Source organism: Cupressus sempervirens, chromosome 2 (genome assembly GCF_028749045.1).
Source record: "Cupressus sempervirens isolate cs-2001-9-10 chromosome 2, ASM2874904v1, whole genome shotgun sequence".
NCBI classification, from domain to species: domain Eukaryota; kingdom Viridiplantae; phylum Streptophyta; class Pinopsida; order Cupressales; family Cupressaceae; genus Cupressus; species Cupressus sempervirens.
In genome coordinates, this window is record NC_143119.1 from 693,493,630 (window position 1) to 693,519,195 (window position 25,566).

General features: G+C 36.2%; 1 protein-coding gene across 3 annotated transcripts in view; it reads right to left on the bottom strand.

Moving 5' to 3' along the window:
- Positions 1 to 25,566, bottom strand: part of LOC149575274 (uncharacterized) — a 277,364-nt gene that overhangs the window by 815 nt on the left and 250,983 nt on the right. For all 3 annotated transcript variants that reach the window (XM_089815065.1, XM_089815067.1, XM_089815066.1), the window contains one exon: positions 21,497 to 21,580. In XM_089815065.1, coding sequence (XP_089671191.1) covers positions 21,497 to 21,580 — 84 coding nt within the window. The remainder of the gene's footprint in view (positions 1 to 21,496; positions 21,581 to 25,566) is intronic.

The following is a 25,566-nucleotide window of genomic DNA, read 5'->3' on the forward strand; positions in this document are numbered from 1 at the left end:
TCTGAAACCATAATATCTCTTCTAGCTTACCCTTAAATTACAGAATCACATACATTATTAACGAGAATACAATTATGTGTTTGCAACTGTCAATGACTTCGAAAGAAGTATGGTGTTTTAGATTCAGAAGATTAACTTTATAATAATATTTTTGCGATAATGAGAAAATAGATATGAAGTCTAATTCTTTGAGGCAAAGATATATGTTTTAGGCACAAGGCATCCGGAAACATCATCCTATAACAGGTCATAGGTAATTCAAAGGAACATTAGAAAAAACATATACAATAAGAGAACAAACAAAACATGCCAACGGAAAATCATGCCACATTACTAATTAACACGCTTCTGACAATGAATTAAGACATGGATGAAAAACCGATACAATTACTCTGCAGATTAGAAATCTATAGAGAAGGCCCTACACTGGTCGATGTATAAATCGAATATAATTCAGAGTAATTGTCAACTTCCTACACATTAAGAAAAAATTGGCTCAAATCATTAATTATATACTCCATAGGGTCTTGAATAATAGATAGGCTGTGTTAGGTGTTACAAGGTAATGTAAACTTCATCATCATATGAAAAGATTTAACCAAACACTCAAGCTCAAAGAAAATTTATTATCATGAGTAAAGCCTAACTACGCTAAGTATATCAGACTTGAATAAATTTATCACCGCTTCAAACATTACACATCTCTAAAATAGGCCCTGATTCACACAATCACAATCACAAGCTAATTCAGTTTTAATAAAGAATAAATAGGTCGTTTTGCGTTGCCTTCCCTTGCCTTAAAAATTCCTCGATTAGAAAAAGGAATGTATACAGATATTAGTAGATATTGGCGATCAATTTTCAAATTTGCTCTTATTTTAGCATAAGAGTCGAGCATGGAACGGTTTAGTTTATTTAGTAGCAGATAGATCTCCATAAAACACAATGCTTGTGTCATGTAGAAGGATATCTCGGCTCAGCCAGCAACTCAATATTGCTTCACAATGAATAGGCTTACTAAAATTTGCTGCCAATCATTCTAAATATGAAAGAGCGAATAAGAAATATAGAAACAGCAAATAAAACTGAACAAAGTGAACATGGAGATCTGCAGTGGTTCCGGCCTACGTCCACTCTTGAAGTAGGGGAAGATCTTTATTAATAAGAGTAAAAACATAGGTTTATAATACAGCAGTTGAGAGAATAAATAACTGTCCAATTATCCAATCCTTATCGAAGTTGAAGGCCGTTGGCAATTAGAGGAAAAGACAATAAAGCCCGTTGGGCTTCACACCCCAACAATATCACACTTGAAGACCAACTACTGTTGTATCAAAGACATTTCCGCCCTTTGATCTTTTTATCACATGTGGGAAATGCTGAGAGAAACTACCTTCATTAGAGCATCAACTGAATTTTTCTTGGTGGTCAATCTTCTCCACATCAAGCTCACCTTCTTCAACCACATGTTGAATGTAATAATAACGTAAGTGATATCGAATGGTTCCCTTGGAGACCAAACCTCCTAACCTCTTTTGGAACAATCTCATTGATAGATTCAATAGAAAGCTGGCGGGATGGAAAGGCATAACCCTGAGTTAGGCTGGTAAAGTGCTTCCGATCAAATCTACTTTGCAGAATTTGCCAACTTATGCCTTAAGCCTTTTCTCTACACCTACCAAAGTGGCTGATACTTTGGAGTCCATTTAGAGGAATTTTCTGTGGTTGGTGCTGAAGGAAATAAGAAGTGCCTGCTGGTGGCTTGGGAGACTATTTGTAGACCCATTAAGCGCGGGGGGGGGGGGGGGGGGGACGGGGGGGAGAGATTAGGAATTTGAAGCAGTTCAATAGGGCCTTGCAAGCTAAACAAATATGGAGGATTTTCAACTCCACAAGGGAGTGGAGGGATATTTTGAAGGACAAATATGCTGCTAATATTAATTTCAAATAGTTCATCAATAGGGAATATGACCCAAGGGGATCCAACATTTGGAATGGCATTTTGAGGACTAAGGGCATATAGCCACTAAGAAAGTGAAATAGAAACTTGGAAATGGTGAAGATATAAATTTTTGGCATGATGACTGGCTAAGACAAGGGCACTTATGGGACATCGAGCCATATAATAGATGGGCAAACTTATGGATGGAAAGATTTGGCTGTAGGGTGAGCGACTACAGGGTCAATAATGAATGGGTGAATTTGATTGGGTTGTCCTAGGAGCTAAAGCCACTAATGGACATGATTACACATATCCCTCTATCCCTCAACAAGGATGCTATTATTTGGGGGGAGACAAAGGACAGCAACTAAACTGTTGCCTCGGGTTACAAAACCATGCAAAACATTGAATCAATCCTTGTTTGGGCCAAAGCCTAGTATCCTGGCCTTATTCCCAAAATCAACATTTTTTTCTGGATGATGCTCCAAAACCGTATCTTGACGGTGGACAACCTTACCAAAGGGGGCATTTCATGCCTAATAGATGCATTCTATGCAAAAACAATAGTGAGTGTGGACCATATCTTTATTCACTACCATTTCACTAGAGAAATATGGTCTTATTTCCTGTCTTTCTTCAAGGTGACCTGGTGTTTTACCAATAACACTACAGATCTCTTCAAACAATGGCACCATGGGGCTATTGGGGATGTGAATAAAGGCTTGTGGGAATGCACTTTGCCTCATGTTTGTTGGGGAGTGTGGAAGGAGTGGAATAAAAGAATTTTTAGGGAGAAAGAAACTAATGCCAAAGTTGTCTTCCATAAAAGCCTTAACACTTCATTAGAGAACTATACTACCAATAAAGGTTATAACCCTCTTCTCAACATAAAGGAAAGTGAAAGAAATAGGAGGGAGGACTGCCGATGGAGTCTCTCGCCTGAGGGTTGGTGTAAAGAAAACTTTGATGGGGCTACCAAAGGCAACCCTGGTAAGGCAGGGGTGGGGGGAATCATCAGAAATGCCCAAGGCAAAGGTATTTCTGCTATTTCTGCACCTTTGGGTTTGGAAACTAATCACTATGCCGAGGCGACTGCGGCTCATTAAACCATTAAACTTTCTCAGGACATGGGAGTTCGAAATATATGGCTGGAAGGAGATTCTAAGAATATAATAGACTATCTTAACGAGAAGATTGAGCCTATGTGGATAATTGCAAATATCATTGAAGAGTGCATCAAGTTCCTTAATTCCTTCGATAATATATATGTGGCTCATGAATATAGGGAAGCTAATCAAGTCGCTTACAGGTTGGCCAACTGGGAAGTCAAGAATGATGGAATGAAAAGATGGATGGACGGGCATAATATTCCACGGAAAATCTTGGATTTCATAGACAGGGAGAGGATCCCAGGCAGATTAGGAATCATTAAATGTCAATTATGAAAGGTTATGTGTTATGGGAAATATGCCGAAATTTGATGTGTAAGTACGATAGCCAAAGCATGAAACACATTATTATTATACATCAGCACACTTTGAGGCCGGATTTTGCATATAATTTGCATGAGGCTAAAAGAAGTTTCGTGAACACAATATACATCATTTGGAATTAGGCTCCAAAAGATATCACTACAAGAAGAAAAGCTTGCAGAGAGGACGAAAATATGGTGGGGGAAAGGCATAGGAGAGAACCTGAGGATGAAGCAGATAAGTGGCATCGACACTTGAAGGTGTGGAGCATTTTGAAAAAAGGTGAAGTTACCACAATCATCAAAAGGCTTCATGGGTGGAAACCCTCTGTTATGCGTATCATGGTTAAGTGTTAGAACGAGGGGATTGTCAAAATTGATGGGGTGGATTTCGCGATGACGGAGGAGGTTATCTTTGCGAGGATGAGCATACCCATAATTGGGAAGAATATCTCCAGAGATAGGCATATTTCTGGGTAGGCTGTGATCAAATCTACCAAGGATGTGGAGGAAAAGAAGGCTTTAGTGAAGAAATGTACCTACTACTTGCCAAGCTCTATAAAGTCGTGGAGGTTTGTGTTGAGGGTTATCATCAAGTACATCTCCCTAGACACGACATTCAACCGCTTTTGCACTCACCACTTTGTGCTACTTAACCATTTCAAGTATGGGGTGAAGATTTCAATCCCTTTTTTCCTATATTTGTCAATTAATGAGAATATCAATGACTATAGCGAGAAGCCCATTGGTAATCCAGCTTTCCATGAGGGACTTTTACTATTAATTTATGAATCTTTTAAGGCTAGGACAATGGATAAAGAAATTAGGAATAGGAAGGTGGGCAAGGAGGGTAAAGATGAGTCGAATGAGTCGGGAGAAGATTATATCCCATCCAATACTGAGGATAGTCGAGATGCATTTGGATACGGATGAGGATGCTACCCCATAGCACAAAAAGGGGCAAAAGAAAATAAAAAAGGAGTAAAAGGAGACTCCCAACTCTAAATAGAGCATTGAGGTTGTTGGTTCCCAAAACCGCAGATTGGAAATCCAAGAGCCTGCCACTTCTCCGATAGGACTTCTCAATCAATTCTGGTCAGCGAATAGGAATACTTCTCAATTCCCTTGCACTTCAGGCTCCGCTACACCCAGGCGAGTAAATCTTCACCTTAAACGCTGACTGTCTAGTTCAAGGCTTTTCTATAGAAAATTTAAACTTTTGGAGTTCTTCGTCTAGCAAGGTCATTGAACTCGATGAAACTAAAACTAAATATTGAGTGCTTGAATTATATAATATTTGTAAATAATGAAATTGATGCTTGTAGGAAGGAAGTTACAAATTTTCTGACTTCAATAATAAAAAGACCAATGTCTCTACTCATTCGAGCAATAGAGTCAACTTCAGTGAATTTTCACTTTATAATGTTTTACGCACTTTACTACCAACAATTAAATAATCAAGATGTGACAAATCAAATATATACGCAATCCTAAATTAGTCCAAATTGAACTTTAACTCCTCTGGTAAGGAGACAAATTGGACACAGATACGGAAACAATTTAATATTTCACACTATCTATGATGATCAAATTTATAATGCTAAATGACATGTCCACTAATCCGACATTCAAATTGTATACAAATTCCAAAAAATAATTACAAAGGACGATTCATCTGCAATTTAAATCTCCATGGCTTTAATAATAAACAAAGAACATTTTATTTTATTATTAAAATAAAATAATAGAATTTATATTACAAAGTCATAATGAGCCCCTTATTCCTCCATACAATAAATAAATATAAAATACTTCTTCAGAGTGTATGAATGTTCAAATATCTTCTTTGTTTCATAAAACTTCTTCTATTTATATCTTCATACTTAAAAGGAATATGACTTTTCAATTTCAAAAGTCATTTCTTTATAAATAAGTCGCACCCTTTTGATTTAAACAAATCACTGCTTTACATATTACCCTTTCTTAATCGCATATCTTCCTTTATTATTTCAAAATGATACAACTTCATGATAAAATATTGTAATCTTTTAACACTATTATTTTTGACCTTATGCTACTACTTTAATAATAATAACATGGCTTCCGTGAAAGGCTTGGTAATTCCATGACATTGTCTAAGGATGAATTCATCAAGGCTCCATTGCTCAACTCCTAGCACACACCATTAATGGTTTTTATTCTTGTTGACGATATTTCTAAAGCTCTTCCATCAAACGATTATGTTCAATGGTTGCCACACACTGACTCCATCATTGACTTATGTTTCGAATAGACTTTCTCATCTCAAATACATTTGATATTCTATAATATAAATCTATTTCTTTTCACAGTGTTACTCTTCCTTCATTGACGACATGTTTGACTATTGCTAGGCGTTTATAACTCAAGCATCTCTATAACACATTAGTAATAAATCGAATCTTTATCATTTTTTGTGTTTGCCGGAAAATATTATTCCATCATCTCTAGGCATTCGGGTTACTACTCCATATCTTCAATTTGTTTATGATCAGAGGACATCACTGGGCTATGGCTTTAGTGGGGGAACACTATTCTTTTCGAGCAAGTTTAGAAACCTTACTGCAAATGTTTTGCTTCTCAAGATTTACGACAACTTGAATCTCAAGATTCCACCTCTTAATTAGTTCTAGATCTCCTTTTGTCATGATGTGTAATTTATCCATATTGTATGTGTCTACAAATGTTGGACAGCTATCACAGAAGTCACAGTGCATGACTTGACAGGTTGACTTATAAAATGGTCTTCATTGTTGCCTGAGAAATAACTATGGACCATAGTTACAGGACTCAAATTCGCCTCTGACTCAGAAAGTCAAAATCCGACTCGAACTCGGACTCAGCGACCAAACTGGGCAAGGACTCGACGAGGACTCGAAAAATTGAAAAACCCATGAAATTCAAAGATTTTAAAAGATTTTAAGATTGTTTCATGCATCTTTTAGTCAATTAACATCAAATACACAATAATTGAGATAAATAGAAGCTACTTAATACACATACACAATTTTGCATAGATCACATAAGTATAAAAGCGAATTTTTGAAGGAAAAAAATTGAATAACACAATATAAAGTTATAAACTTAAAGTAATAAACATAGTGCCACTCCACTGTCAAAGACTCAAATGTATACAATATCCATGGATTACGAAATCCATGGTATCAAAAGTTCAAAACATATATCAAAATAACAACTACAAGACTAAGGCTCATAGTAGTCTATGTCCTCCTACGAGTGCCTTTAAGATAAGTCATGGAAGACTCTAGAGCCATCCTCTCTCCTTGTGTCTGAGGCTGAGCCTGAACCTCATCCTCATCCTCATCCTCATCATCATCCTCATCCTCACCCACATAATCCTCGTCATCAGACTGGGATCCATCACTCCTAGCCTCAGGGTCCTGCACTCTGTCTCCTCGCGCTCTAGCCTCCTCAACTACCGTCGCTACTACCTCAGCCTCCCGATCCAACTGATCTACCCAGTCCACATCTTCATCACTGAAGATAGGATCATCCATCTCTGTGTTCCACTCTGCATGAGGATCAACATTCTCTAATACAATCGGTGATGTATCAGTGCCAAGAATCTATCTATGGCGAGGGCGAAGGTTGTAGTGAACAAAGACAAGATCATTCAATTTTTTCACTGCCAACCTATTGCACTTCTTCGAGTGTAAGTGCATGTGCTCAAATAGACTCCAATTACGTTCGCATCCTGATAAACTGGATGGTTGGCTCAAGATGCGAATCACAATCCTCTGTAAATTGGGCACCTTTGTGCCAAACATCTCCCACCATGCATCTAAAACAAAATTTTTTTGAATCATATCAATAACTTTGAATTTATTAAATTAAAATGGTAATAGAATTAGAAATTAGGATGTAGAATCAAAAATTTTTACCAGGCATCAATTCTATCCTATTTTTCTTGCACAACTCCTGTGCAAATAAGCCCCCTTGAGCTTTCTTAAACAACTCAATCTCATGGACTATAATTGTTCCAACTGTCAAATCAGGTGACATTCTCTCTACAACATTGTAGAGGCCACTCCACACCTCATCATTAGCCTTGAAATGTGTGTTGAATTGGTATGCTAGATTAAGGAAGTAGGCTGCTGCATGTATAGGCCTGTGAAGTAGATTGTGCCAACGTCTGTCAATGACATTCCATATAAGCCCATACCTATCTCAATTCCCTGCAAAAAAAGAGCGAATGGCCTCCTTCATCCTATCCATGCCCTCATAAATGTAGCCCATTAAGGGCTTCTCTCCATTAGCAATTCGTAGGAGAACAAGAAGCGACTTTACAAATTGCAATCATTATGAAAGTTGGAAGAGAAATAATCAGCTTTAAGTTTTTTCTTTAAAAAATGAACAATAATTTATAACATAATTTCATAAACAAAATAAAGTTGAAATGAGGACAAAAAGGAAAATTATGGTCACAATATCAGCAATTGGTGTCCAAAAAGAAGCCTTATCAAAAAATGATCAGCTGCATCAATCCCTGCAGTGGTCTTTGCATATGATGATGCAATCCACCACTCACTAACAAACATGCGTCTCAAACCTCCCTTTGAATCAAGAAAAGATTTCAATGTGAGAAAATTGGTTGCAAATCTAGTGACCCCTAGACAAAACAACTCCTTTTGCCTATTATGTTTCCTCGTGAGGTTGAGGAACCATGTATGATTATATATGAATTTGCATATACTCCTTCCTTGCTCTATAATTGTTTTTATCCAAGGGAGTTTACCAAGATCCTCTAACATGAGGTCAATGCAGTGAGCAGCACAAGGGGTCCAAAATATGTGAGGGTGTCTCTCCATAAGAAGCTTTCCTACAGCAACATAATTTGTTGCATTATCTGTAACTATTTGCATCACATTCTCCTCACCCACGTCTTTTATCACTTCATCCATTACCTCACAAAGATATTTAACATTCTTTGTTTTTCCTGAGGCATCAATTGATTTCAAAAAAGCTGTGACACTTGAAGAAAAAGAAACGAATTAGTATAATGATTGATGATGAATCATAATTTATAAACTTAATCACTTAAGTAAAAGTTCTACTTCGAAATTTTTAATGTCTAAGACTAAGTACAATTACGGTTTATCTGATGAAGAGACAAAAAAGTTGAGGAGTGTTCTACTCCTATCAGTCCAACCATCAATCATGATGGTGCAATCCTTCGTCTTCCACACCTCACGCTGCTCCTTGATTGCAACTTCTACATCAGCCACGCTTTGGTTCAAAATAAGGCCTCTTAGCTCTTTAGCAGCAAGGGCTTTGAACCCCAGATCACAAACAACAACAACATCGATTCCAATTTGCCAATAAGGGGACCTAAAAGAAATTAAATAAAATTTAAAGTTAAACAAATTAATATATTATAAATAAATTTGAAAACAAAATAAACATATTATTGTCTCTTGGAAGTTGAAAGTTGAAACTTTGAAAGAAGAGAAAACATAAATTTAAATTTAAATAAATAAGTACTTTGCTGCATTGAATGGAATGTTGTTGTTGTAGATGAAGAAGTCTCCAAGTGCCAATTTTGCATAATCATGTTTCTCCTTGTTCCAACCCATGCTCTCAAGCGATGGTTGTGCACTTGGAGCCGTGCGTGGAGCAAACATGGAATTAAGTGTCGATCTTTGCTTATGAATGCGAGGCCCAATGGTCACACTCGTAGAAGCAGTGGCATCCGTAAGTGGAGTAGGGGATAATGGAGAGCGAAAACTAGAAGATCCTCGTTGGGTTAGTTGTGTCATTTCTTCTTCTTGCTTCCTTTTCAATTCTTTTTTCTCCATTTTTTCCTCTAGAAGAGTTTGCATGTCTTGCATCACATCTTGAGGTACATTTTTGCATTTTTTAACATCACGTCTAGGTATATTTGCTAGGTGATACATCAATCTATTTATTCCTATCCCATTATATACTATACCACAATGCCAACATGTAACAACTCCCTTTTTGTGTCAAGGGATGGCATGTTTCCAAGCCCTATCCCTTGCTATTGCACTTGGGTCTGCATTAGAGTTAAATGGAGGCCTAATTCCATTTCCCTCACCCTGAGACAATGTGTAAAATTTCAATGTGTTTGCTGCTAGCCTCCTGCACTATGAATATATTATAAATAGAGAAAAGTTAGCATCAAATCAGATTTTTAAACTTTAAGGCATTCTTACTTTGTCATCAACATAAATTAGAATAAATCTAAATTCTAAATAGTAGATAGTAGTAGTAGAGACCAAACAAATGTAAACAAAATGAGAAGTAAAAAATATGAATGTAAAAGTTTAAAACATATTACAAAACAACACAAAAAAATGCAACTTGTAGTTTACCTCTTCAAATTTGCACAAAGTCAAACAATGGAAATGCAAGTTTGTAGAAACCTCCTCCAAATGCTCCCTTAAGCTCCTCCCAATGCTTTAGTGCAAGCTACAAAGTTGCACAAACCATCAACAATTGATACAGGAGAGCCAGCGGTTTGCTGATTTTTCTCTCAAAACTCCAATATTCTTCTCTAATTCTTTCCTCTCTCTTGTAAACATAAGCAAATGGTGGAATGACCTTTTTAGGTCAATGAGATGTTATAACAACCAAAAAAGGCAACATAAAATAATTATTTTTTAATTTTTTTAACTTTTTATGTCTTGGCCATCGGCGACAGTCCTGGGCTCGGGACTTAGCGAGTCTGGCGAGTCCGAGTGGACTCTGCCAGGACTCGATCGAGTTTGAGTCCAAAGGCAGATTGCCTCGGAAACGGTGACTTTGGCTTAGACTTGCAGAGTCCTGGTCAGACTCACCGAGTCCCATTACACTGCTATGGACATATATATATATATATATATATATATATATATATATATATATATATATATATATATATATATATATATATATATATATATATATATATATATATATATATATATATATGTATAAAATTCCCTGACTCTGTTGATAGGATCAAAACTTTTCATATCACTATTGTAGCTTACCAAACTGTACATATTCTGGACTCCACCGCTATTGTCATTATGATTTTGAAACAATTGTTTTTTCCATAGGTCCAGGTTTATCTTAGAAATGCATGCCATACAGTTTGTTCAGATATGTGAAAAGTAGCAAGAGGAATCTTTTTTATTGTATATCCAAGTACTACTAGTAGGAGAATACCATGGATAAACAGTTTATAAACTTGGATGTGATGCAGAATTACATAACTAAGCGAAATTTTATAAAACTCCATGTGAAAAGGCTGATCTTTTTAGAGTTGGATTTGCATAAGACAAATGGTGTGTGAAGCTTGGAAATGTAACTTGGAAATATGGGAGGAATAAATCTATCCTAATAGCCACAAAGCTAATGATCTAAAAGATAAAATTGATAGTGATATGGCTTAAAAATTGTACATAAATGGAGATTCTAATTTTATAATTTTGAGCTCCATCAGAGGCCTCGTCTGATAGAAACTATAATTAGAGGGCGGAGGGCATGGATACGGAGGGTGACAGCATTGATAGGGAGGAAGATATCAATTTCAGAGAAGAGGAAAATAAGGAGAGGACGAGAGGAAAGAGAAACATTACTATTAAGATGCTTGTCAACGAAGAGGAGGATTTTGCTGGCAAGCTTTTCAAGAGGTCGAAAAGAGGGAAAGATATTGAAAAAGAATCCAAAGAGGGAAGGCAGGAGGAGGGGAAGGACAGTGAGGAGAAAGAGAAGAATCAGGGGAATGGGGAAGAGAATGAGTAGGGTTTTGAGGAATATGGGTCTAGCCATTACACTTGCAAGATTTCGAGCAAAGACAAGAATGTGGTTTGGAGGAATTTTGATAATGTTTCTGTGAGGATGGGGCTCAAGAGAGAGATGATGAAAACTCTGGTTAAGGAGAATAAGGAGGGAAAAATTCAAAGGGAGGAGCTTATTGATCCCGCCCTTGTTATTTTGAGCGACACCACAAAGGAGAACCCTTAGATGGATGTGCTTAATAATACAAAGAACAATGTAATTGATAGCTATAGAACCACTAAATGGACTTACCATGAAATCTAGAAGCTTAGCTACAGAGTGGGCAGATTGGAGAGGGACAAGTGCAGCAATAAGAATAGGAAACTGAGGAGGAAAAGGATATTTAAAACAGAGTGGAGGAAGTGAAGAGGAGAGTTCAAAGCATGGAGGGTACCTTGCAAAAAATCGCTGAGCAAAACTATAACATTCTTAAAGCTTCTAATGACAACATAAAGGTGTTGATAAACAAAATTGAGGAACACAGGGCTAGTAAGGAGGAAGACCAATCTCCCAATAGTGGTAAAGATAAGTCTCTTGAGGAGGGATCGAGGAAGAGGACTAGATCCTCATCCAACACAAAGAAAAAGGACACCCAAGAACCTGATAAAGATCTTTCTGACCTTAAGGAGGCGGCTGGAAGAGTGTCTGAGCTAAAGATTCGTGCTGTGGAAATTCTCAGAGAAATTGCCTAGTGTGTCTCTTGGCTTTGGGCCTTTCCTGGTTTTTTGTTCTGCTTCCCTGTTTTCTTTTTCTGGTTATATCGTGCTATCTTGTGGGGGTTTTTTGTTTAGCCTGTGGCTTTTATGTTTTTGATACTTTAATTGCTTTATCTATATTAATCTTTTCAGTATGTAGGGTTTTAGGGCCCCGTCAAAAGCTGTTTTCCATAATAAAAAATGTTAAGTGAATATGTTTAGAGCCGCGCTGAGATGTACAATGCTTAAGCATAAAAATGGCATTGCTATTGTCACAAAACATGACAAAATCTGATTGCCTCAAGTCCAATTCTTTAAACAAAAGCTGCAACTATACCATCTCCCTTGTTCCCTCAAAGAGAACCATATACTCAGCCTCTGCAGATGATTGGGCAACTGTATGTTGCAATTTAGAACCCCATCTAATAGCTGCCCCGGAAAATGTGAAAACATACCTAGAAGTAGATCTTCGTAAATTTGCACCAAGATCAGAATCTATAAATCCTTGCATTTGTGCTTTATCCTTTCAAAAACACAAACCAAAATTTGAAGTGCCTTTTAAGTACCTTAGGATCCATTTAACAGCCTCCCAATGAGGTTTCCTAGGATTACTCATAAATCTGATTACAACTCCCACTGCATGAGCGATATCTGGATGAGTATAAATCATGGCATAGATAATGCTCCCAACCACATAATGCCTTTTATAAAGTCCATCCTGGGTCTTGGGACACGTCACCAAACAAATGAAAATGAGAAGCTTAAGGAGTGTTCACAGACTTAGCCTCGAACATACCAAATCTATCCAATACATTTTCAATGTATTATTTGTGAGATAACTAGATTTCGTTCTTGTGCCTATCCACAAAAATAGTCATTCCAAGGATTCTTTTGGCTGCCCCTAAACCTTTCATGGAAAATCTGTTAGCTAATTGTTTCTTAAGCTCACGAACAATCCTTATGCAAGTGTCTGTCAGTAGCATATCATCCACTAGAGTAGAAGTATGATAAATTCATCATGAGTTAACCATTTAAAATAAACACATGGATCAGCTTTCAAGCGTATAAACTTATGCTCAATCATAAATTGATCAAATTTAACGCACCATTGCTTTGGGGTTTTATTTAAGCCCATAGAAGCACCACTTCAATCTGCAACAAAGATTTTCCTGACCCTTTTTACCAAACCTTCCAGGCTGCTCCATATACAAATCCTCATCAACATCTCCAAGTAGAAAGGCAGTCTTAAAATCCAACCACTCAAGCTCGAGATCCCATGCTGCAACCAAAGACCAAAATAGCTCGTATGGTAGTCAGTTTTTCTACTAGCGAAAAATTCATCATAATTGATGTCTTGCTGCTAAGCATACCTCCTTGACAACTAGTCTGGTGCGAAATTGTTTTCTGCCTCCATCTTTTAATTTGTAAATCCACTTATTCCTTAATGCCATCTTGTTAGGTGGAAGGGGCACCAAATCCCATGTTTGATTTTCCATTAGTAAGTCCATCTCTTCACACATTGCAGCCTGGCATTGATCATAATTTACATCCTTCATAGCGGCTTTAAATTTTTTTGCCTAGGTATGTTCAGAAATAAGCAATAAGGGCTCTGCCTCTCCAGCAACAGTAACTCATAAACTGAGAAGTTGGAAGGAACTCTTCATCGGATAGACCTTAATTCAAGAGTGCGACTTGAATAAATTGTCATTGTTTCCGATAGTATCATTTTCAATACCTTGTTGTCCCTGCACGTTTTGGTGACTGCCCATAGGAATACCATTTTGTTGAAAAACAGACTGGCTTATTACATGCCTGTGCCTGAATGTTTTGATTCTGTTGAGAATACATAGCTCATGTAGAGACAGTGTCTTATATATAGTCACTGCAATTGAATTTTGTTGGGAACATTTCAATTTGACATAGATTAGATAAGTCTTCATACATCCCTTGACTGCACAGACTAATATTCTTTGTCCATGTTGCATGTCAATTCATATTGAATGGACTTCATCCATTCTTTGTCCCTTATGAGTGTTGTCTTTAGCGATAGAGTTGCTTTGTGTTGAGTGTAATGAAGAATCGTGTTTTGGGGCTGAGGATTCAGTTCCACGCAGAACAATGCCACCATCATATGTGGCTTGCAGACCAGTTGACTTCCCTTGTGAATGATATTGTCAACCAAGAGTTTTGTCTTCCAAATTTATGTCTTTGTCATTATGTGCAACTTGATGAAACAAATTCATGTCAGTGTCATCGTGAGGAATGATTCTGTTGTTTGGACCATTCACCATGATCCAAGCCCACGGCTCCACGTGACATGGTATGATGAGTACCCTTCGATAAGGATGCAAAAACAGAGCATGGGGAATCTGAACCAATTGGAGTAGTGTGATGATCATTGCCAAAGGTCATAGAAGAACGAAATGAAACAGGGGTAAGTAATAAAGCTTATGTTGATGAAGGCTGTGAGATTAAATTTTGCATTCCACCTGTGCTTCGTAGATTATTTCCAGAAAACCTTTGTGATTGATTATTTTGAAGAGCTGGATGGGGTTGTCATAGTGATTAGTACTTTGGTATTTGAAAAGAAAAAGTTAGTTTTTGATGAAATTGCAGCTACTCTTCTCAGCAAACATATGAGAAGAAAGAATGAAGAGCCTTCATCCGGTGATGCCATAACAGTCGTGAGTAGTACTGAAAATAGAGGAAGTAGCCATGAAAGAGGCAGATATTTCAACAACAAAAGATTGTTGGTTTTGTGGCTAAACAGGTCACATTAAGAAAAATTGTTGCTCTTACAAAAAAGAACAAGAAAGAATTTGGGACAGTGAAGCCAATACCACTTACAAAAAAGATGATGGAAATTTAATTTTATCAATAAGCGAAAATGCTTCAGATTTTTGGGTACTTGATTCCAGTGCCTCTTTCCATGCCTCTTCCTGCACAAAGGCTTTCATTAGTTATCAAGGTGGTCAGTTTGAAAGTCCATTTTTAGGTGACAATAAAACTTGTGAAATTATTGGAAATTGTGATGTGTTGCCACTAAAATGGTGCATGGTTATTAAAGGATATTTGTCATGTTCCAAAATAAAAAAGAAATCTGATTTCTGTTTATCAACTGCACACTCAAGGCTGCAATACTTTCTTTTATCCTGATACTTGGAAAGTAACCAAGCGAGCATTGGTGGTTGCAAAGGTAGATAGGGTTGGTAGCTTATATGTTTTAAAAAGTAATGGTGAATTGGGAGCTGCTATGCTAGTTATGGACAACAACTCAGAGCTCTAGCATTCAAGGCTCAGACACAAGAGTCGGAAAGGACTTGATGTTATGTTAAAAATGTAACACAATTGCTAGGTTTGAAATCTGTCGATTTACAATTTTGTGACCATTGTCTCTATGTTAAACAGGAGCAGGTCAGCTTCTTGAAAACCGGACATGAGAAGAACACACCATTGGAGCTGGTTAATTCCGACGTCTTTGGACCCACTGAGGTACTCTCTTTTAGAGGGGCTAATTACTAAGTTACCTTTCTAGATGATTATACAAGTTTGGGTTACATGCTTTCAAAGAAATTAGAAGTTTTTTCTAAATTCAAAACATTCAAAGGTCTTGTGGAAAATAGGATTGAGCACAAGATTAAGTGTTTAAAGACTGATAACGGAGGACAGTTTTGTTCCTCTAAATTTGATAGCTTTTGTGCAGATAATGGTATCCATAAGATTAAAGTTGTTCCTCTCCTCAAGAGAATGGAGCAGCTGAGAGTGTAATGCCCTCTTCTCCGCACCAGCTATCTTGGCACCTAGTTGGTCTGTCTTTCCATTCGGATAGGCTAATGAAATGTGATTTAGGATGCCAGCCAGTCATAGGAGTTTTGGTTTCAGTGGAGGAGATTTTAAATGGGAAATTCTAAGGTTGAAGTCACTTTATTTTATTGAGTTGAAATATAAAGTACTTTATAGTTTAAAGTCACTTTAAGATAAAATGACTTGAGTGACTAAAAGACGAAATAGTCTTTTATCCCACATTGCTAATATGTCGGTATCTTTCCACGCTTCAAGGCTATAAAAAAAAGTATTTGCATTGGGATAGGCACCACGAGATGTTATGTTATTGAAAATTCCAAAAGCGTTGCTTTAATGTGACTTGGCATTTTCTTGAGGACGAAATCCCTTGAGAAAAGAGTGAGACTAGACGCAAACCCAAATACTCACACTTCATTCTGGACTAACTATTCAGTTAGTTATATTGAATATCTAATGGTAAAAGACATCTAATGGTAAAAGACATGAGTTTCAAACGTAAAAGGGAGGAAATGCAATTTCTGAAGAGGGTAGTCTGTCGTAGCAACTGTCAGATTAGAGTAGCAGACGTAAGCTATTTAACAGGCAAGAAAGTGATCTTTTCATAACCAAAACAAGGTAAATCTTAGCGTGAACTTTGCTCTCCATGCTCATGGGTTAGTCTATCTTAGTCGGTTCCCACTAGCAGTCTTCACAAAAGGGATTAGCGTAGAACTTAAGAGCAGTAGTTGGTAACATAACCACGTCCCATAGCAGATACACAAAACAATACTCCTCAGGACAAAGGTAACAGGCAAGAAATAATAGCAAGAGCAATTAATGTGGACTAGCGGTGATTGTAGGAAGGTTCATCAGTGGTAGCAGTGGCCTCTCACGTCAACACCACACTCTTCTCCAATTGTGGGTAGTTTCCAGTGATGAAAATCGAGTCGGTGTGTAGGCACATCTTCTACTAGCAAACACGTAAGTATTCTGCAATCCTCTAATGTATAGTCATTTTCCAGTTTGCATCTATTTATTTTTTGGGTAGATTCCCCACATCTTGTTGTATTGCAATGTACAACTATTTATGCAGCAGCAAATATGAGTTTCGAAATCCCTGAATCTCATTTATGAATGGTCATCATCTTTGTAAAACTTTAGTTAAATTGGTAATTGCTGATGTCGGTTTTGCACCACTACATAACATATAGCAACTAAGCATTTGATATGGGATATCAAATACTCAATTCCTCTCTTGAAAAGTTAATACTCATGAAGACATGAGAAAAATTCCAATGTTCCTTACACCTATGGATGCTAACTCAGTTATATCGATGCGATTTGTTGGTAATCACGTAGGCAGGCTTACATTATTCATTCGAAGATAACTTGGTGGTACTTTGCATGCTTGACTTGTTCTTTTCTTCTTGATCACTTTCACTTTCAACTACTCCTACCACTAAATGCTTAATTGCTCTACTACTACTCCTATGGATGGAGAAATTAGGAAATGGACGCGGACCTAACCAAATGAAAGCTTGCCAGCGGCGCTACCTCCATTGGTGTGATGATTCTAAGGGATACTCTTAGGATTTTCACACTGACACCTATCTTCCAACCCAACTAGAAGTACAAGTAGAAAGATGATATGCAAGTAGAACTTAGGAACGATTGGACTAGATTACCACACAAGGCTTCCTAACAAGAAGCTAGGATGCTAGTGGCCTAGCATATAGGTCCCTATCAAACATTCACTAACATCACCATACAATTAGCCATCTACTTCTACTCTAACAACATGAAATGAAATCCTACTTTAATTTGAGAGATGAGAAGAACCATACAATACACCAAGATGATCATGTATATCCACCATGCAAGCCACAACAATGAATAGAGAACAATTTTGATAGTATTTTTGGCAACAATTCTCCAACATAACTCCCTTACAAATGAGAGCAAAATAGAGGCTCCAAATTACAATGAATGGCCGAGATTAAGAGGCAAAATCAAGGGCCAAGATTATATCTTACAAACCCTAATTAGGGTTACCATTATTCAACCAATTACATGAGGGCACCAACTTTGTGGGCCAATGAGAAAATTACAATAATTTGTCAACCAATGAAAACATAGGACACTTAGCATGATTTGATTGCATGCACATGAAAGTGCCACCTCATCAACCTTATCTTATAAATTTATTCAATCCTTGAGATAAGGTGAAGCCTTGGATGCTTGAGCTTGTCCTTAGAAAACTTTCTCATCACCACTCGAACTTGCTTGTACTTGATGTCTTGACCCTGAAAGGATGAGGTCTTCATGCACTTGGGGTAATCTTGTCTTGGCCTCGATGGCTTCCCTGGATGCGAACTTATTTGCAACTTGAGAGCCTTGCTCTTGGCCACTACCTTGAAATCGAACTTAACCTGCCCCAGTATCCTTGCCTTTCTTAACTTTCCTGGTCCTCCAACCTTCCCATTCGAATCCAACCAAGCTAGCTTGCACGAATAGCCAAGCCTTGCCTAGCCTCAAATATTTTCAAATCTCTTCTACTAATCTTCTCTTTCTTGAAATTGTGGGGCTTCTTGAATCTCAATCTTCAATCAAATTCATTCTTCACCCGATTTCATTCTTCACCAAAGTTCGCACTTCAACCTTTTTCGGCTTGCAATCAAATAGAAGGGCTAGGATCCCATGTGGAATTGCTTCTAGTTTTGCACTGCCCTAAGTTGTAATTCTAAATTTTCACTTATAATTCTAGCCCAATCAAATTTGCCCTTTCTATTTACAATTTCATCAATAAAGTAATACATCCAATTCTTGAATTGCATACCTTGTAAGATGCCCATGACTCAGTTGAGCAACACAATGAGGTCACCATACTCTGATTTGAAGTCTGATCGGGTGAATCTTGATGCCTTGGTGACTCCCTTTGCCTTCATGTACCCAATTCTGTTTTAGGAGAGTGAAGTAGGCATCTTGATTAACTTGGTGGAACTTGGCAGCCTGACCCATCGTTTGTCTCTCATCTGTATCATGTTTATAGTGCCACTGTTGGTGTCACAGACTTGCTTCAATTTCGAGAAGAAGGCAGTCTTTGACATCATGTCTTCCTTGCCTTTTTTGGTATATGTTCCTCTTGGGTTTTTGCTTGCACTAACATCTACCATTCTAAACACTTATTTCTGCCCCTTCGTTCTAAATGATATGGACTACCCTTATCGATCTCCAACCTTTTTTCTATCGATGGATTCTAACTTATTTCTGCCTCGCCAAGTCCTATCACTACACTTATCAATCTCCAATCTTCAACCTAGGGGTGGGACTACCACTTATTTTTGCCTCTTCGTTACCTTAGGATGGACTACACTTATATCTCCCAACTTCATTCCTAGGGTGGTCTAGCTTATTTCTACCTGGCCAAATGTCCTATCATGGAATCTACACTTATCTCTCCAACTCCAACCTATCAATGGGATGATGAAGTGGTGGATGAAAAGTACAAGCAAGAGAAATGTAAGAATGAAACGAAATCTAACCAACCCCTTAGGGAGAGGTTTAAGCCAATCATCAATTAGTAATTCTGTATCATTCTTCTTCATTTCTTGAAGCTTCCATCATAATGAACAATAGATATTGATGATTATTCCTCAAAATTGCAGACCTGCAACGTACATTATAGAGTAATTTTGCATCATAAGGATAGCATAATGAACAATATCACATATGAGGATAACATCTTGCTTATATATGAGTTACAAACTTAGAATTGATGAATGGCCAACACTCAGTGGTTGCATCTCTATTTCAAGACCAGATCTGGTAATTTTAAGGACAACATGTTACTCTCCCAAATTTTCGGGAAAAAAACATTGGTCACTGTGGCTGAGCCAAACTAACCCAACAAAGTAAACCCCAATTATCAGGGAAGCAAGATAAATTTGGGTTGACAGCACTTAATGTGGGGCACAGTGTGTTGAAGTTCCAAAATAGGATTGGACTCATATTCTTGAGTTGAGGGTTAATACAAGGCTAGAAATGGTCCATAAATGCTTAGGGAAGTGGAAAACTGAAGTGAGTGCTAAGGAAAATGTGAAATTAGACTCATTGTCAAGGAAGTACAATATACAACACTACATCTTGATTCAAAGAAATTTGCATATATATGTAGTGCTGACATTGGGCAAGTGCAATGCACAAATTTGGGTTTAAAGTTTAATTCAAACTGGAGTTTTATGTGTTTGGTGAATGCATACACATTTTTAAAAGTCATACTTTTTTCATTTTTTATATGATTTGCTTCTTGTGACAAATAATATTCCCTGCTTCTAACAGGTTTGGTGGTTCACGTTTCAAATGACATTTCCATTTCAAAATGTGTATCTATTTTCAAGCTTTTGTAACTTTTGGTTTAGTAATTATAGTGTGCATTAGCCCTTTTGGAACAGTGCAACATGACAAGCACTTCAAGAGCATGACAAGATATGCAGTCAACAGGAGTTAAAGCTGCCACTTTTTGAATTTTTCTGATTAAAACTATTAGTAGTTGTACCAGAAAAGTCATTATTTTAAACTTTGTAATTCTCATCTTAGTATTGTCTGTAGTTTTTTTTCTACTACATAGACTCTGACGGAAAACTACTTATGGTATATGTAAGCAATTGTTACTTCGTCAACTATTTCATAACACTAATGATATCATCAACCTCTTCCCTTTTTCTATGAATTTGTTAGATGAATGAAAAAAATAAAATCAAATAAATACTAACTGAATAGTGGAATTCAATATGCAAGGAAATACAAGAAAGAAGTTAGAACCATGACTTATTTGCCATCAATTTTCATTATCAGTGGCTCTAATCTTCTAATCAAGTTTAACAATCTATTTCTAGACAACACATCTACACACTGCAAAAGCATAAGCTAATTTAATTTACTAATTCAAATGTGGAGTTTGGTGTGCTGACAAGAAGTAAGCAGTGTATGATATTGAAAGCTGAAACTATGCATGTAAAAGGAATGCATTGCATTGTTTATGCACTCAATGTTGCTAAATGACAACCTTCAGAAGTGTTTTGTGGAATCCGCTGCATATAATCTTTTATCACCAACATTTGTACTTTAATACAGGACATGTCATCAGACATACTTGGAGTAAATGCAGGAAATAGAATTTAGAGAAACTGAAAATTAGATTGAAATGTTTGTATCATTTTGTCACCAATACTTCCTTTATAGCTTTTATATTGCAGTAAATAGAGGTTTCAAGCTAATCTCTACTTATAACTACTGATGATTTGGTGTCCTCACACCCTTATTGAGCTTTATGCAACTTGAAATTGAATACTGCTACAAATATTTCTTCTAGAATTTCAATCTATTTGACATCCCCTAAAAAGAGTTACAATGCATGTAAATTGTATATGCACAACGAGCCCTTGTCAAGTACAGGATATGGAAATGCCTTTTGATTATTTCCTTGTGAAATGCAGTACCACATAAAAGAACATTTTTTGTTCTTTTTTGCCCAGACCTATTGTTTTAGTCATATCATTTATATTGATATAGCATGTATCTAATAGAGCCAATGATTTTCGTCTAGTGCTTCTTAGTTGTACCAACTGCCGGATGCTAATCTTTGAACGATCTTGTCATCTTCACATGTAATAGCACATAAAATTGCACATACATCCATATACCCAGCCATAAGGAAACAAAATGCTTAGTTAATATGTTCCCTTTTAAAGACTTGCATACCTGATCTTTATCATGTGCAGCACCCTGCATTGATAGCCTTCTCATTTTTAGTGAAGCTGCCATCTCAGCAAGAAGATTGACCGACTGCAACAATAAATTTAGTTAATTGATATGCACAGCCAGGGATAAATATTATTCCAACAACCTACACATCCCCATAATATTGTTGCCACAACAGAAATCTAAAACATTATCTGCAAATAAAAATTGAATTCATAAATAAATAAATACATAAGTGCACAATTGAAGATTGTGGAAAGTGTGTGTGGTTGTTAACAAGGAAATTCAGTGGATAGTTGACATGGCATAACATCCCAGAGGTATCTCCTTCGATTATTTCCTTTCCAAAAACTGTTCAAAGTGAATGGATTGAAAATCACCCTGAAACTACATATCTATGTTTGTTTGTGTCTATATATATCAAAGTAACAAGAATCGGAATCGGATCGGAATCAGCAAGGCCGAATTGAATTGTGAATCGGACATGAATTGGAATTGAATCAGCAAATTTAAAAAACCCTTGAAATTTAGTAACTTATTTCATAAACCCTTTATCACTGATTCAATTCAACGATATATATATATATATATATATATGTAGACGCACACGCACACATAGTCTCATGTTACGGTATATATAAGATAGAATATTATGTGGCACTGTGATAGTAGTAAAATAGCAGAAAAAAGAAGAGCAAGAGAGATATATATGAGAACAATATGTTGTGAAAGAAGATAATTTACTGGAAATGATAATCATACAGATATATATGATTAATAGATATAGGTATGAATGAAATTATAAAAGTAAGTGATACTGTGCAGATTATTTATTTTATATATTATTCTGCTAACTTGTTTATTCTGCAGTCTACATTGACCTCCTATTTCTCTCTTACTACTTAGTCTGGGCTAAAATAAAATTTCATTCTCTGTCTGCCCATTTTTCTCACTAACAGGAATTATTAGATTAGAATACCACCTTACTATAATAATTTTCATAATGTGAAGGCATACAATAAGGTGTCCAAAGAGGTTACAAGAGAGGCAAATGCCATGATTGCTGAGCTTTGAAGTGAAAAAGGTGGAAAAGCAACAGGAAAAGGAGGTAGTAGCAGCAATTATGGATCGAACGTATCAATGGATTCCATAGTGACCCCAACTCCAAGCATTCATCATCAACATTCCTCCATTGGCGAGAGTTTTGAGGGTTGTATTTATACATTGGGCTTCCAGCCATATTCCTTCATCATCACCAAATCTCTTTATACCTCACAATGTTCCAACAGCAAAATTGTCACCTAAAGGTACCAACTGGAATAGGGAAACATGCAAAAATTCCATGAGGCTAAGATGGTAGAAGCAAACTTTTGGCACTGTAATAATTTTGAATTTACCCTACAGTGTGGCAAAAAGCCGATATTGGGAACGCTTGGTGAATACACTAACAGTTGTTATTAAGGGGTTTAAGACTCCAACTGCTAAAGAATTGAAGGGGCTATTGCTAAAGGAATCTCTACAAAGGATTGCATGTGATAAATGACCCAAAAAACGTATGGCATAATAAAGGTTGCAGTGTCTTACCAGATGGATGGATAGAAGGATAGAATGGAACTCTCCTCAACATAGTAGTGGCTTCTAATGGCACAAAGCTATGTTCCCTTGAGCTTCCGGGACGGAGACGGTAGGGGATAGTGGGACAAGTTTCCGGGATGGCAATTTTTTTTGTTGACTTTTGGGAGGGGGGGGGGGGAATGCTATACAAATAGAGCGAAATTTGCAAATATACATGTCAAGCATACGAAACTAAACACAAAGCATGCCATTCAAACCATAGTTTAAAAAATCGTTCTTGTCAATATCTCGACTAGCCCAAAAAATTTGAAAATCTCAGAATCAGCAAAAAACTTGGCAAAAAATTTGGCATTAAATTGACACTTTTATTGAACATTTGAAAATATACAATTTCTTAAAATGTTTTTTAAAAAGCATAGATACATACCAAATTTTTTTAACATATAAAATTTGAGATATCCACCATATATTAATCAAAGTTTTGAATTAAACAGTAATAAGTCGTAGCAAATAAAACTTAGTAGATTAACATAGCGATAGAATCATATGCCAAAAAACAAGTACAACATCTGAATATAAATAAGTTCAATACATAAAGAATTCAAACACCATGAAACTACATCTTCTAAATACATATCAAGTTCAAGTTTCAGTTTCAATGAAAACTAAAAGTAGCAATCATAAATTGCGTGTACAAGTAAAGCTCAAAAGAGATTGTTGTTGCTAGGTGGGTGGTGTTGAAGTAGTAGTTGTGGTAACATCCTCAATAGGTGCCTCAGGTTTGACAGAAGCCTCTGATGGATAACCAAGCTCATGTTCCTCCTCATGTACTGCCACATCCGCATCCCAGTCATCTGCCCCCCATCGCAAACCTTAGTTGCCAAAAACGTGACATGGAAGGCCCGTTGCTCGTTTCATCTGAAACCCCAGTTTTTTCAATACAAATAATATATTTCTAGCTTTTTGTTTTGGTTATCTGATATGTTTGGCAGTCTTTTTCTTTTAATTTAAAATTTAAACTTATTATAGTTTCACTTATTGTGTATGTTATCAAATAGCCAGTAATCACCAGTTATTAACTGAAGTAACCACATAGATATATATAGATGCTGCTATCTTATACTCATTTATGTTTAACCATCAGTTTCATTTATTGTGACTTTATATATTGAATAAGATATTCTTCTTTTAAAATTGAAATTTAAAAACCATTGAAGAGATAGTTATTAATAAATATTATCAATATTAGATAAAATATTTATTGCATAAAGTTTTATTTATTATGCATCTAGTTGAATACTGAATTTTATTTATGATGCATGTAGTTAAATATTAAATACCATATTTTTATTTTGAAATTGAAGTTAAAAAATTAATGCAAAATTTAGTTATTTATAAATATTAAATTTAAATTTTAGTGTCTACATATTTGAAGTTAAAGTTAAAATATTAAGTAAATAATGAAGTTAATATTAAGTTAAATTTTCAAATAATATATTACATTTTTAAAATAGTTTAAATATTAAATTTACTTTATTTTATTTTTATAAAATCAACATGCATTTTTAAAACAATCATGTTAGAGATATATAACATTTTTAGAGAATGATTTTGTTAAATTGCATGAAATCTTCATTATTTTTATGTTGACATTGTTTTATTTTGTTATATTGATTTTAAAATTAGCAATCGCACCTTAGTGTGCAATAGGTACACCTTAGAAGTATGGAGGGCCAACAAAGTATCTGTGCATGTGTATGTCTTTCCCTTTCATCCTCTTATATGTTATCTATCTATCTATCTATCTATCTCTATTTATCTTCCATCCTCTCACTCTATTTTCATATCCATTTCGAGCTTCCTCCCCCATCTATATTCCTCTTCTTGTCAATTTCCATCTCCATCTCCATATCTCTTTCCACATTCTTGTTAGCTCTGTTTCTTTCATTTTTTTCCCTTGAGATGAAAAATCCCGATCAGATTGCTATTTTAAAGTCCAACATGAACAACAGTGATTCACCTTAGGAAAAAAAAAATGTTGAAAAATTTGTGGTAGTAGACATCCATTCTTTTGAGGAAAACGGAGCACACTAGTGGTAGCCACTATAGAGGATGTGAGAAAAATATATAGAGAGATAAAGTTAAATTGATAAGTAAAGATAGAAAGAGATCAAGATGTAAAGATCAAAAGAGAACCAGGGATGTATAAAGAGAAACATGAAGAGGGAGAGATGGAGAGGAAGAGAATGAAAATATATAAAAAATACAAGTAGTTATCATTGTTAGTAAAAATATTAAAAATTTGTATTTTTTACACTTAAGAAAGTCCTGGTAGCCAATAGTGGCATGTTGTGATGGTTAAGTTGTTGAGATGTTATCCTTGCCATCAAGGTTCAAATCTTATGGGGATGAGGTCCCCTGTTTGTGGCCTCGCTGGTTCATAGCTCCAGGTCAAAGCATTTATCCCTTCATCAAAAAAAATACACTTAAGAAAG